Source organism: Artemia sp. Qi Xiang Cuo, chromosome 9 (assembly GCF_049724085.1).
Source record: "Artemia sp. Qi Xiang Cuo chromosome 9, ASM4972408v1, whole genome shotgun sequence".
NCBI lineage: Eukaryota > Metazoa > Arthropoda > Branchiopoda > Anostraca > Artemiidae > Artemia > Artemia sp. Qi Xiang Cuo.
In genome coordinates this window covers 12,251,592-12,266,037 of record NC_142802.1, presented here as the reverse complement: position 1 = coordinate 12,266,037, position 14,446 = coordinate 12,251,592, and the positions used below count along the sequence as shown (strand labels likewise).

The 14,446-nt window shown below is 35.5% G+C and overlaps 1 protein-coding gene across 1 annotated transcript in view; it reads left to right on the top strand.

Annotated features, from left to right (window-relative positions):
- The window catches only part of Fancd2 (Fanconi anemia complementation group D2), a 46,070-nt gene extending 31,942 nt beyond the window's left edge, over positions 1–14,128 (top strand). The window contains exons 8-10 of the mRNA XM_089093882.1: positions 1,485–1,634; positions 5,114–5,281; positions 13,878–14,128. Of these exons, the coding sequence (XP_088950008.1) occupies positions 1,485–1,634; positions 5,114–5,281; positions 13,878–14,054 (495 nt within the window). The 3' untranslated portion in view covers positions 14,055–14,128. The remainder of the gene's footprint in view (positions 1–1,484; positions 1,635–5,113; positions 5,282–13,877) is intronic.
- The last annotated feature ends 318 nt before the right edge of the window (positions 14,129–14,446 follow it).

Below are 14,446 nucleotides of genomic sequence, written 5' to 3'. Positions count from 1 at the left end.
TTAACCTGTCCTCAATCATAGGTAGTTTCAAAAATAGTGGTTACTGCCATTAAGGAGAAGGAAAAGTTTATTCCATAGTTCATGCTGTACATTAAGGGATAGGGGGTAATTATATTCTCTTTTGACCAATCTTATCGCACGACCTTATTTTCAACGAATTATTATTTATTCGGTGTTGTTAGGTTTTAGTGTATCTTGTGTCTTATTTAGTTTTTGTTGTGAACTATTTTTAGTTTTCATGTCAAATTGTTTTACTATCTCTTCAATTTATTCACCTGTTTTTTGCTTTTTTTTGGGGGGGGGGGAGGTGGGTCTCTTTTTCTTTTAATTTTTGACTCCGCGTTGTGAATTCCGCTGATTTGGCCTTGGGATTATTGGGGTATTATTATTATTTTTTTGCTGTATTTGCAAGTGCAAAAAAACAAAACAAAACAGATTTCCTATTATGAATGAATTTCCAATTAACATTGAAGGGGGGGGGGCAAAGAGGGTTAACACCTGCATGCATAAGGCGCCATCTTTTTTGTGGTGAGTTTTAATCTAATTTGCTTATGTCGTCTTTATTTTTATAGAAAACAGTACAAACTTGTCTTGATTAACCCTTCTAAATATGACTTATGCAATTCTTAATCCCAGAGTTATCTACATAATCCAAAAAAATTGAAGTTTGGCTCATGAGAATGCTTCACCCTTAACCAGCAAGGACACACGTCCATCGTGCAAATGTTATTTTTTTCAATAACAGTGGTGACTTCTTTGGAAAAAAAATCCCCAGTTGATTGAGAATTTAGATTTGAAACTTCTTGAATTCAGTATCTTTAACGCCATCTCCTGTTAGCTCTGCTATATACTGAAGTCCTGTAGGTTTTGAGTATTCGAAACATATAAATACACATAATCGTCGAGCTATGAGATATAAAGTTCGAGAGACCGTTCTACCATTGTGTCTGAACTTCTAAGTTAACAGGAGTTGCGACAGGAATAGAGAAAAGAAGAAACCTGTTTTCAGTTTTAACCAACTATCCATTAAAATATTAATATTAAAAAATTATATTAATTAACATCATAGGCTTTTCCACGTCATTTTGTAGGAAAGATTCTAAGAAAGCAAAAATAATAATGCCATCTATCAAGGCAGATTTGATGTAGCATGGGGTCTCAAACTTCCCCGAGGTTTGCATCTTTTTGTATGTAATACCACTATCTTCACCTCGATTCAATTAACTACAATATTTTTACTAAGGTATTATACACCCTAGGTGTAATTGTGCGTAAATTATTTTTAAAACCGCCCCTGGAAAATCCTCTTGCATCCTTGGTGGGTTCAAGCACCTGTGAGGCGTGTAGTAAAATGTTATAGGCCATTTATAATCAATATAAATTGAGTCTTAACGAAATATTCTTGTTTAAATTGTATCGTAACTTTTTTAGTGTTCTGTTTAATTTATTTTTTTGTTTTCATAAGTAGTTTTTGTTAATTCTAGAATTCTCGCTTGTTCTTCGAACTGTTTTTGAAATACGGTATGTCTCTACTGGATTCGATTTTCAATCAAAAGCGAGTACTTTGCTTGCAAGTTCTGAAAGAGGTTCAAATCACCCGAAGGAAGATTTACAATATCTGCTCTCATGTTCGAGTAAGTATTTTTATCATTTTTTTTCTTTAGTAGTTTCTTTTTTTTTTTAGTTTTTTTTTAGTTTTTTTTTAGTTTTTTTTTTATTTCACATTTTTTTTTTTTTTTAGTTCATTTTTTTTTTTTCAATAATTTTTTTTTTAGTTTTTTTTTTTTGTTTCACAAGCCGGCAGTTGCCTGAAAAATTGACCATCTTTTGTCTGCTCAGACGGGAGCTGTAAACTAGTATACGTGAATTCCAACAGTGTAAAAGAAAAAAAAAATATGATGGAGAGAAACTTTGTACAACAGAGAAAAACAAAGCAAATAATTCCAAGCAAACACTAGTTGCAAGTCTTGCTGATGGCAGATGACGAAACTATCGATATAAAAAAGTACAAGAAATATAAAAAATTGATATTGTACAATATTACCCAGAACTTCTTATATCTTCCACAATCCGCCTTTTCTTGACGTTTTTAAAGTTGTTTTACCTCCCCAAAACAAAATCTTGTGTATATGCCAGATAGTAAATTTCTGTCAATGACATGAAATGCCTAATTGCATATAATATTTTATATAATTGTTAAGTGGCCATAAATTCCTGCCAGTCACTAGTATGAAAACAAGCATGTGATGTTATTCGACGGGTATTTGAAGTTTTATCGAAGAGACAAGAGTGTGACCTAAAGCTTTAGTAGATTTCCGATCCTCCCAAGAGATTACACGTTTTTATTTCTTACGCCTGAACGTGATTAAGAGTAATATTGCCAGAGTGATTTGTTCTTTGTAAATACAAAAATGTAGACTAGACAAGATCTTGGAAAAGCTATGGATGAATTTTGTATGTGTTTTAAGAAGTGTAGTTATCATATCTTTGATGCTAATGTACGGCGAGTAAACAAAATATAATCGGTACAAATTCATAAAATTTCATTATTTGAAATGTTTTATTACAAATTGATTCCAAATAAATCCATTGGCTTTGTATTTACCCGTCAAAAGTTCTTTGGATAAGAAAAACGGCATAATTTTTGAAATTGGGAAAACTTTCACAAAAATAGGCTGTGAAACTACTGAACAAGAGATGCGGCATGTCTGAGGACCCTAGACCGGACGTTTCAAGCTCCTGCACACAAATACGAAATCTTGCTAGTGACTATGTGTCACTGAAATTGCATTTTTATGCCTACATTTTAGACCTTTCTATGACAAAGTTCCTATAAAACTTTGCTTCGTTTTTAAGATTGCATTAGGAAAAAGGGCAATATGGACAGGAAGGGGAGGGGGGCTCAGATAAATTAAGGATCAAGTATGGCACAACTCCCCCACTCAGTCTGTTCAATAGTTTTAAAACACGTGCTTTACATTCCCTTGAAGGATTTGACGGTTCTGCGCCCCTCAGGATAGATTGATTTCTAATGCCACACAAATGATTTATCCCACAAGGCTCTCTTTAAAGCTCCACTTTAATGTCAAACAAGTTTTTTTTTTAAGCGTGCCTGTCCAGACATTTGATCCCTGGTCATCTTCAGGTGATCAGGGTGGGATCTCTGCCTGGCTCTTTGACTTGTTGTCTCAACAATCGGTGGCAGAAGAAAGGAAGCTCCTTAGAAGGAGGGGAACGGATGCATTCGTTTAAGGAGTCGATAAATCATTGGGTGAAAGAGAGCCTTCGGTTGTAGCATCAGAGCTGGAAAGGAATAAATGGTAAAACCCCATTAAAAAAAGGATAATTTTCATTTTTGATAAATATGCGCGGTCTTTCCTCTGCGTATTATTTGTTGTATATTCTTCTTACTGGAATAAGGAATAAGGCTGTATTAAATATTTGGTTGTCTGTTGCCAAAATAGACCAAATTAGTTCTTTGGTAGTGACCGTCCCCAATATCTTTTCCCTTTAATGACATATAGCCAATAAAATTATCAGATAGAACATCCACCTTTCATAGTTTTATTGGACGTGTGTAAACTAATTTGTTTAGTGGTTTTTATTCTAGATCCTTGAAACAGTTCATGAGCTACTTACCAAGCTGGAAGATCTCGTCTCATCCTAGTTTTTGCATTTACAAAGAACAAATCTTCAGTTTATATTAATCTTAATCATCTTTGACTTCAGGTATAAGAAATAAGAAAAAAACATATACTCTCTTGTGAGGATCGGGAACCTGCAGACGATTTAGATCACACAGTTGTCTCTTCGATTGAACTTCAAGTATCCGTTGTGTAATATCATATGAATTATAAAAATAATAAATAGTATAAAATGTGATATGGATGTAATTAGCCATATTGGTATCTATATAGTATCAATATGATATTATATAATACGTTGGAGGATCTATATCATCAAAGCAACTTACGACCTGGGGATTTTATGTACAAGTTTTATAATTGAGTACAGTTGTATTAGATCTCAGTGTGAACAAAAAATTCAAAAGATAATAAGAGAGGAAACTAAAGTTCATAATAATAAAACAAAGCCAACAATGCTATCTAACATTACCCAGCAAGGTCAAGATAGTCGTAAAGTGATTAGGATAATAAAGTTGATGTAATTCTAAATACCTAACCGTATTAGTTGTTTACATTTGTGCATACCTTTTTACTTGTGCCTTAGATCGAGTCAAAGAGAAAAGACCTGACGCTGCCAAAAGGATGCGATGGGTATGTTTGCTTGCATTTTGTAACCTTTTTTACTACATACAAACCTATGCCTAATTATTTTAGGTTCAATAAGAAACCTTTTAAAAACGAAAAAATCTGCCTCTCAGAAATTTAGGTGGGATATGAATAAACCTAGGTCTCTAACTAAAGTCCAAATTTTAACTACTAAAAATTTAGCTTGTTTTGGGTAATTTCGAAGACCACACTGCCTTTCGATGACGATAAATAAAAGTTCAAATAGGGATAAATCCTTTTATTAGACATTGATAATTCACAAACAAATGCTGGATATTTCGGTCACATGTGCAGTGCCCGTCATAAGTAGAAATACATAAATACAGTATATCTACTGATGACGGTCACTGCACCTGTGACCGAAATATCCAGTATTTTTTTGTGAATTATCACTGTCTATTAAAAGGATTTATCCCTGTTTGAACTTTGATTTAAGCTTTTTTTAATTTTTCTAATTGTGTCGGATAATGTTGCGCTATTAGTAGTGCTTTAGTTTTTACTTATTTTTGAAATTTTATTATTTTATTTTAATCCAGTTTTATTTATTTATATAATTTTCTTTATTTTGTTTCATTTAATTTTATATGGTATTTTATATAATCTATATATTTTATATTATTTTATTGTGTAATAATCACTTTATATACTAAAACCAGCTCAAAGTGCCAATATCAATTTTGCATACTCTTTGGGGATGACTTCCAAATCGCCACTAGCTGATTGGCTACCACCACCCTAAGATCGAATCTCATACTCGAAAGAGTATGAATACCCCTGATTATGGGTCTTTACTAAAGCAGTTTTGTTTTCAATCTCTTTAGGTTACAAGGGATGTGTCCCTTGCAAACCTTATGCCTCTTTTGAAGAAGAATTTAGAAGCATTTATATACCGAGTCAGAATGATGCTGACTGTGAATAAATGCAAAGACGCTTTTTGGCTTGGATGTCTCAAAAATCGAAATTTGGAAGGACAAGAGATTCCTAGTCAGGTATTTAATTTAAGTTATACTGTTTACTATAGGCCTTTCTTTGTTATGAAACTACCTAATGAAAGGCCTAACGTCTAAAATGTATTTGTTTTGTATTCAGTCCCTATCTCTCAAACAGTGGCGTCAATTCTAGGGGGGGCAGGGGTTATTTCTCCCTAGAATTTAAAATATCCACTTTTTTGGTATTTTCATTGAGAAATGCCTATTTTTTGTATTATCCTTGGTAAAAATTGAAAAGAATAATACAATTGCCTCCCTCAATTATGAAAACAATTGAATGCCCTGGAAACATGTAGTCAGAGTGGCCAAGCGGCGAGGGAAAAAATCACTAGATTTTAGTGATTCGTTGATTGATTTAGTGATTTTTTCTTTAGAAAATATAAAAAATCACTACAAATAGTGATAAATCACTAGGGGTGGTAACCCTGCATGTGAAGTCTTGATTTACCTTGCTACTTAACCGTGAACAGATTATAAGTCCCATAGCAGCTTGTAGTGGAAAAAAGTTTAGGTTGACCGGAGACGCAGTTTGTTTACCTCTTCTCTTCTCGTCTCTTCCCTCCTCTTCTGCAGCAAAAAATTTTACTTTCCTCTGGCTCCTCTCCCCTTCTTTGTTCCATACTATATGAAAGTTTCAATTCCACCCATGGAGCGGTTTCTGAGATACTGCAGATATTGCATTTTTAATGCTTGGATGCACACGCTTTCTTTCGATACACATTCATCCTCTTCCCCAAGTTAGAGTTTGATGTTAACTTACCCCCCCCCCCCAACAATCCCTGAAAGTTCCAGCTTGGTACCCCAAGCTGTTCCTGAAACATTGCAAATTCACCATTTTGATTTAACCTGGTCTTTTGATATACCCTTCTACTCGACTATGCATAGATTTAAAGTTTCATACTAAGTCGTTTGGGATGCAGATTAATGCAAACAAAATTAAGGTCATGTTTACATCCTGCCAAGACCGGGAGACCCCCCCCCCCCTATAATAATTGATGGTAAGCAAGTGGAAACGGTTGACCGATTTCTTTATCTTGGAAATCTATTAACGGCTTGCCACACTGCCGATATTAACGCCACCTAGCCCTTTCCAGCTCTAGTTCAGAAGACTCACAAATTTATAGAAGTCTAGCCACCTCTCGAACCATTTGAAAACTCGCTTTTTTAACAGCCTGATTATAGCTATTGCTCTATATGGGTGTGAAACATGGACAATAAAAGGTGAAAACGAGCACACCCTTCTTGCATTCGAACTGAGATGCCTATGCCGAATAGCGAAGATTAAATACAATGACCGTGTCACAAATGAAGAAAGCCATAGAAGATTAAATCACCAGAAATAATCCTAAACAAAGTTAGAAGACAGCAACGACGCTGGTTTGGGCACGTCAAGATAATGGACCCTATTCGACTACTTAAGACCTCACTCGCAGGGACTGTTGAAGGGCGTCGATCACGGGGAAGACCTCGTAAGGAGTGGATTGACAACTTTGATAGGCAACATATCACCAAATTATCCAGAACTGCACCTGACGGAATAGCATATCGAACACTGGTCTATGAAATTTCGGAGGGAGGGGCCCCGAAACGTCCCATGAACGATGGATGGGACTTAAGTAAGTAAGTAAGAAGCCTATAGTGCAAAATTATTTTAATGGATAAGAGACAAAAATGTTTACCCCTTCCTTTTCGTCCCGCGTAAGGTTTAAAGCCCATTTGCCCCCCCCCTCCTCTTTAAACTGTTGCCGAGGTGTTAAAGATATGCCATTTGATGACCTGTATATACATAGTGTACATATGTATCCAAATACACATATGGGTAATCTATATAGTTTAGGGTCATCCCCCCTGGGGGCTGCAAGGGTTGTTTTAACCCAGGATACACACCTATTAAACCTTCCAAAGCTTCTGAACAAAACGACTATTTCAAAATACTTATCGAATGTCATTGAGATTACGGAGGAGGGGGGGCTGATTGCAGAAATGGGCATGGGTGTGAGGCTTGTTGTCCTTAAATCACTCTCGGTCATTAAAATGGCATTAGAACATTTAACTTCCAATTGAACGAGACCCCTCTTAAGTTTTTTCCTGTTCATGAGAAATGGGCTTGGGAAAATGTTTTTCGTGTGTTTTTTGCCACCAGCTGGGCCTATTTTGGGTGGAACCAATGTTTTATCTATTTTTTCTTTAGCAGTGGCGTTTCCATATCCTAAAGACTAAAGGATTTATTCCTATCAGTCAGGACAAAATGTTTTTCTCCCTTTTTGGGACTCTCCTTTTTTAGGTGGGGGGCTAACCGTGTGAATTTGTTCTGTTATTTAGGCTCTTCTTGGCCCTGGGACTTACGACGGTAACTTTCAAACTGATTAATTTTTTTTAGCCCATTTCTGGGCCTCCTACCACCTCTCACAACGAAATATTGATATTTCCTCACCCTGAGAGTGATGCCGGAAAGTTTCAAGCCAATCTTTTACCCAGTATGAAATAAGTCCCTCCTTTATATTATTAAATAAATAAAAAATAAGTATTTTAACTGAAAGTAAGGAGCAACATTGAAACCTAAAACGAACAGAAATTATTCCAAATATGAAAAGGGCTGTCCCTTCATCAGCGCCCCGCTCTTTCCGCTAAAGTTTTATGTTACTTTAAAAGTAGAGGTGTGACAAAGAGGCAATCTTTAGTGTAAAGAGCGGGGTGTTGATAGAGGGGACAGCTCCTTTCATATTTTTTAAAATTTAATTTTTGATCGTTTTTTAAATAATGCTAGGAAATCTGGCTACTGCTCCACGGAAAAATCCCTCCTCCCCAAGTATATATTCTCTAGACAATTCAATCCTGGTGAAAATTTACCCTGGACAATTACCCTTAACATCTCCATGCGTAAAATTGAGTCGGCAATGAGAAAGCAAGACATTAGAAGAATTTCGTATAGGAATTCTGGTAAATTTCCCCAGTGTAAAATTTCCCCTGAAAAATTCACCCCCTGGAAACTTTCCTCCCCATGAAAAAGTATCCCCGTAAAAAAATCCCACCAGTAGAAAATTCGCCACCCCACCCTGAAAAAGGTATGCATACTTTCCAATAACAAATACCTAAACAATAGGCAAATTTAGTAACTTAAAGACCTTTCCCCAGGGGTTGTGGGGGGTCCTGATATCTCCAAGGGCATATTTATTTGGCCTCTCGACTATGCCGAACAAAATGGCTATCTTACAATTTTGATCGGACGATTTTGAGAAAAAAGGGGCGTGGGAGGGGGCATGGTTGCCCTCCAATTTTTTTGGTCACTTAACAAGGGCACTAGAACTTTTAATTTCCGTTCGAATGAGCTCTTTTACGATATCTAGGACCACTGGGTTGATACGATCACCCCTGGGAAAAACAAACAAATAAAAACGCATCCGTGATCTTTCTTCTGGCAAAAAAAAACAAAATTCCACATTTTCTCAGATAGGCGCTTGAAACCTCTACAGTAGGGTTCTCTGATATGCTGAATCTGATGGTGTATTTTCATAAAGTGATTGATTGTGTTACTTTTCTTAAGTCATAATTCTATGATTTTCAGAGGGTTTTCCCCCTTTTTTTAAAAAATCAGGCAATTTTTCTCAGGCTCATAACCTTTCATGGGTATGACTAAACTTAATAAAACTTATGTATTTGAAATCAGCATGATTCTTTTGATATATTTATTGGTACCAAAATTCCGTTTTTCAGAGTTTCGGGCACTATTGAGCCGGGTCGCTCAATATTTACAGTTCGTTAGCACGAACTGTTTGATAGAATCAATATAAAAAACCAATTATTTAGATACATCTATTTTTGTCCAATTCATTTCTTAAGATTTGGGGGTAAATTTCACAACTTAAAGACCTTTCCCCAGGGACTGTGGGGGTCATTTTATGTACAAAGGCATAGTTAATGGACCTTTTCAAATATGCTGGACAGAATGGTAATATCAAAACTGACTGGACGATTTAAAGGAAAAAGGTGCGCGAGGGGGGGGGGGGCTTGTAGGTCTCCAATGTTTTTGGTCACTTAAAAAGGGCACTAGAACTTTGGAAATTCCGTTCGAACGAGCTATCCGACCATTTGTTCGATACGATCACCCCTGGGAAAAAAAAGTCAAACACCCACCCCTGATCTTTCTTCTGGCAAAAGATACAAAATTACACAATTTGAAGTTAGGAGCTTCAAACCTCTACTGTAGTGTTCTCTGATATGCTGAATCTGATGGTTTGATTTTTATCAAGATTCTTGGGCTTTTAAGGGGTTTACCCCCCTTTTTTGAAAATCAGGCAAATTTTCTTAGGTTCGTAGCCTTCAATGTGAAATACTGAACTAAATAAAAATTATATATTTGGAATCAGCATAGTAAAACGATTCTTTTGGTATATCTATTGGTATCATAATTCTGTATTTAAGAGTCTTGGTTACTATTGAGACATGTCACTCCTTATTGCGTACATCTGGGGGGTAGACCTCTTCTCAACACCTCGCCTTTTACGCTGAAGTTTCTTAGGACTTAAAAAAAAACTTCTTATCGTTCTAATTAAACGAAACTTGTGTTTCAGCAGTCGCTCTGAAAGAATTGGAGAATTCGAACTTTAGCGTAAAGAGCGAGGTGTTAAGGAGGGGGCAACCCCCATTAAATACGTAATAATTTCTGTTCGTTTTAAGCTTTAACGTTTCTCCTTACTTTCAGTTGAAAAAACTTGTTTTTTAATTTAGTTTCTGATCGTTTAAAAAAAAGCCAGGATGTTTGGCTCCACTTCCACAGAAAAATCCCCCTCCCCTCGGAATTATTCTCTTGACAATTCAATCCTGGCGAAAACTTACCCTGGAAAATTACTCTTAAGATCTCCAGTCGTAAAATTGAATCGGTAAAGAGAAAGCAAGACATATAAGAATTTTTTTATAGGAATTCCCGCAAATTCCCCCAGTGTAAAATTCCCCCTGAAACGTTCACCCCCTGGAAACTTTTCTTTTAATGAAAATTTCTATCCGTGCAAAATCCCCCCAGCAGAAAATTCGTCCTCCCCGGTTCAGCCTAAATATGTAAGCATGCTTCCCAATAGCAAATACTATACGTAAAAAACGGGCAAATGTTATAATTTAAAGTCATTTCCCCAGGGGCTGTGGGGGGTCATGTTATCTCCAAAGGTATATGTATTGGGCCTTTCAACTATGCTGAAAAAATAGCTATCTCAAAATTTTGATCGGAGAATTTTGGGAAAAAAAGTGGCGTGAGAGGGGGCCTAGTTGCCCTCTAGTTTTTTGGTCACTTAAAAAGGGCACTAAAACTTTTTCTTTTCGTTAGAATGAGCCCTGTCCCGACGTTTTAGGCCCACTGGGTTGAAAAGATCACCCCCGGGGAGAAAAAAAAACAACAAATAAATAAACACACATCCGTGATCTTTCTTCTGGCAAAAATTACAAAATTCCACATGTGTGCAGATAGGAGCTTGAAACTTCTACAACAAGGTTCTTAGATAAGCTGAATCTGATGGTGTGATTTTCATTAAAATTCTATGATTTTCGGGGGTTCTTTCCCCCTTTTTTCGAAAATCAGACAAATTTTCTCAGGCTGGTAGCTTTTGATGGGTACGACTAAACTTAATGAAACGTATATATTTGGAATCAACATAATAAGCTAATTCTTTTGATATAACTATTGGTATTAAAATTCGGTCTTTTAGAGTTTTGGTTACTATTGAGCCGGGTCGCTCCTTACTTGCAGTTCGTTACCACGAACTATTTGATACAAAAAAAAAATTGTTTCAATACTTCACAATTCACATTATTTACGGCCCTTGGCTTAGAGGCAGTGACGGGTCTTGTCCTCTGAAGTCAATTGAAATTATTCCTTATATGAGGGGAGCTGCCCTCTCCTCAATACCTTGCTCTTCACGCTAAATTTTTTCCGTACTTTAAAAAAGCATCTTATCAGAGGCAACACTATAGGAAGGGGGCAGCTCCCCTCATATATGGAATAATTTCTGTTCATTTTAAGTTTTAATGTCGTTCCTTACTTTCAGTTGAAGAACTTGTTTTTAAAAATTTAATTTCAGATCGTTTCAAATATTGCTGGAAAATCTGCCTTCCTCCTCCATAGAGAATCCCCCGGAATAATTCCCCCATGGAAGGTTCCTCCCACGTAAAATCCCCCTTCCCTGGACAATTCCATCCTTGCGGGAAATTATTTCTGGAAAATTTTCAGCTGTCAATTCCACCTGGTAAGTTCTTCTTGGCCTATTTTCATTTGAAAAAACTTGTTTTTAATTTGATTCCTGATCGTTTTTTAAATCATGCCGGATTTCTCACGCCGTGGAAAATTTCGTAGAAAGTCAAATAAAAAGAATTTCGTATAGGATTTCTGGCAAAGTCTCCCGTATAAAAGTTTCCCCTTTAAAGTTCACAACCCTGGAAACCTCCCTCCTCGTGGAAAATTCTCCCCGTGGAAAATCTCCCAGCCCAAAAAATGTCTGTACACTTCCCAATAAAGAATACTGTATGTATACAATGGGTAAATTTCGTAACTTACAGCATAAGCACAAACAATAGGTTGAACAATAGGGATTTTTTTTTGTAATACAGTGAAACTCAAACCACAAGTGAATATTTTGATCCTATATCCAAGAACTGTTCTCAGCAATGGTTCGTCTTTGGATATAGGGTCGAATATTTATTTGAGGTTGTTTGTACCTGTTGTTTGCGTTTATGATGAAAAGGCAGTGTGGTCCTCGGCGCTATTTATAACTTACAGCTCTTCCTCCAGAACTGTGGGGGCATGTCATCCCCAGATACATAGTTATTGGACCTTTCAGCTATGCTGAACAAAATAGATATTTCCAAATCTTGATCGGATGACTTTGGGGAAAGGGGGGAGGGGATTGGAAGGGTGCTAATGGCCTCCCTATCTTTATGGATACTCAAAAAGGGCACTAGAACTTGAATTTCCGTTCAAATGAGCCCTCTCCCGATCTTCTAGAACCACTGGTTCGACACGGTCACCCCTGGGAGGAAGAAAAAAAAAACAACCAACAAATAAATAAACACACACACATGATTTGTTTTAGCAAAAAATACAAATTCAACATTTTTGCAAATAGGAGCTTAAAACCTCTATAGTAAGGTTCTCTGGTACATTGAATCTAATATTACACTTTTCATTAAGATTGCTTGACTTTTTGAGGGTGTTTCCTTCCTTTTTCGAAAATTAGGCAAATTTTCTTAGTTTCTTAATTTTGATGGGTACCATTAAAATTAATGGATTCTATATATTTGGAATCAGCATAAAAATGCAATTGTTTTAATGTATTTGTTATTATCAAAACTTCATTTTTAAGAGTTTCGGTTACTATGGAGTTGAGTCGCTCCTTACAAAGAATACGAAGATGAAGTTCGATTTTGAGTTCAACTACTATTGCGCAGAGTCGAATAATGAATTAAATTGCTTGCTAAAGCCAGTCTTTGTCTCTATACAAAGCTTCAGCCTGTGTATACTATATTATACTGTATATACTATATATACTGTGTATACTATATATACTGTGTATACTATATATACTCTATATACTGTATATTGTGTATACTATATTATGCTGTATATACTATATATACTGTGTATACTATATATACTGTGTATACTATATATACTCTGTATACTGTATATTGTGTATACTATATTATACTGTATATACTATATATACTCTGTATATTGTGTATACTATATTATGCTGTATATACTATATATACTGTGTATACTATATATACTGTGTATACTATATATACTCTGTATACTGTATATTGTGTATACTATATTATACTGTATATACTATATATACTCTGTATACTGTATATTGTGTATACTATATTATACTGTATATACTATATATACTGTGTATACTATATTATACTGTATATACTATATATACTGTGTATACTATATATATACTCTGTATACTGTATATTGTGTATACTATATTTTCTTAATCCAACGGAAAGAAGCTGTAAATTTAATTTCGCGTAAATTTAAATTTAGAAAACAATAATCTTTATATGGTTCAACAAAATTGGAGTGAAGTAATTTTTCCATAATTTGCGTAGACATAAGACGATTTGATAACTATGTTGAGTGTGGAATATTGAGATGAACCTGAAACAAGCTTTTCTCGTTGAATTTAGATTATTTCGATTCGATTTAAGCATGACCGAATCAGTCGTACGTACTTAGCATAACGATTTGATAAAAGAACGATCAACTGGGTCATATTTCGGCGAACTGGGATCCTTTGACTTGGTCTTAACGGTTGAACTCTTCAATAGATCGAACTGTGTTTGATCATATTGATCCTATGTTCGACTTAATCGTACTTCAGCTGAGTACGATTTAACTAAAGCAGTCTATCAACTATCTAAAGTAATCTGTCATTCAGTCAACTTCAACTAAGCTGATTAATTGATCATAGTTGATAGAGTTATCTGTTCTTAGTTGATATTCTATCTTAGTTTATAAAATTATTCTGTCTTATACTACACATCTAACTCTATCTTAGTTGATAGAATTATTAACTAAGTTGATAAGTAATTTTTTTAGATTGCTCCTGAAAGCGAGGGAGAAAATGAAGACGAAGAAGACAACAATAGTGAAGGTATTGCTGGTGCTGATGATGTCCAAATATCTGAAGATGAAGAGGAGTCACCGGAGAGCGAAATTCTGGAACCACAACCTGGTCCTTCTAAACAAGGCAGGTCAATGAGTCCAGACTTTTGATTTGTTTTTGTTTTTTTTTTATTTCATTATCCTATTTTTCGTTTCTCTTTTTGTAATAATATAAAATTGGTTACTACTTGGTTTCTCGTATTTTCGTAATTTTCTAGGCGAAAAAAGAATAAGATCTTGTAATCTATTTTGGGAAACAGGCTTTTCAAAGGATTTCTACAAGAGGAATCATGTAAAGACATATTTATTCTTTAAAAGGATTAAATCCCAGTTTTTGAACAGGTGTGAATTAAAATGATTATGTTCGGACTTAATTAGAAACTAAACTTCATTTTATCCTAAACCCCAAGAATGACTAGGCGAGTATGCCCCGAATGTCGCTGCAGGGCAACGTTAAACTGCTTGTTATGCAATGACTGTGGATCATATTTCCACGAACAATG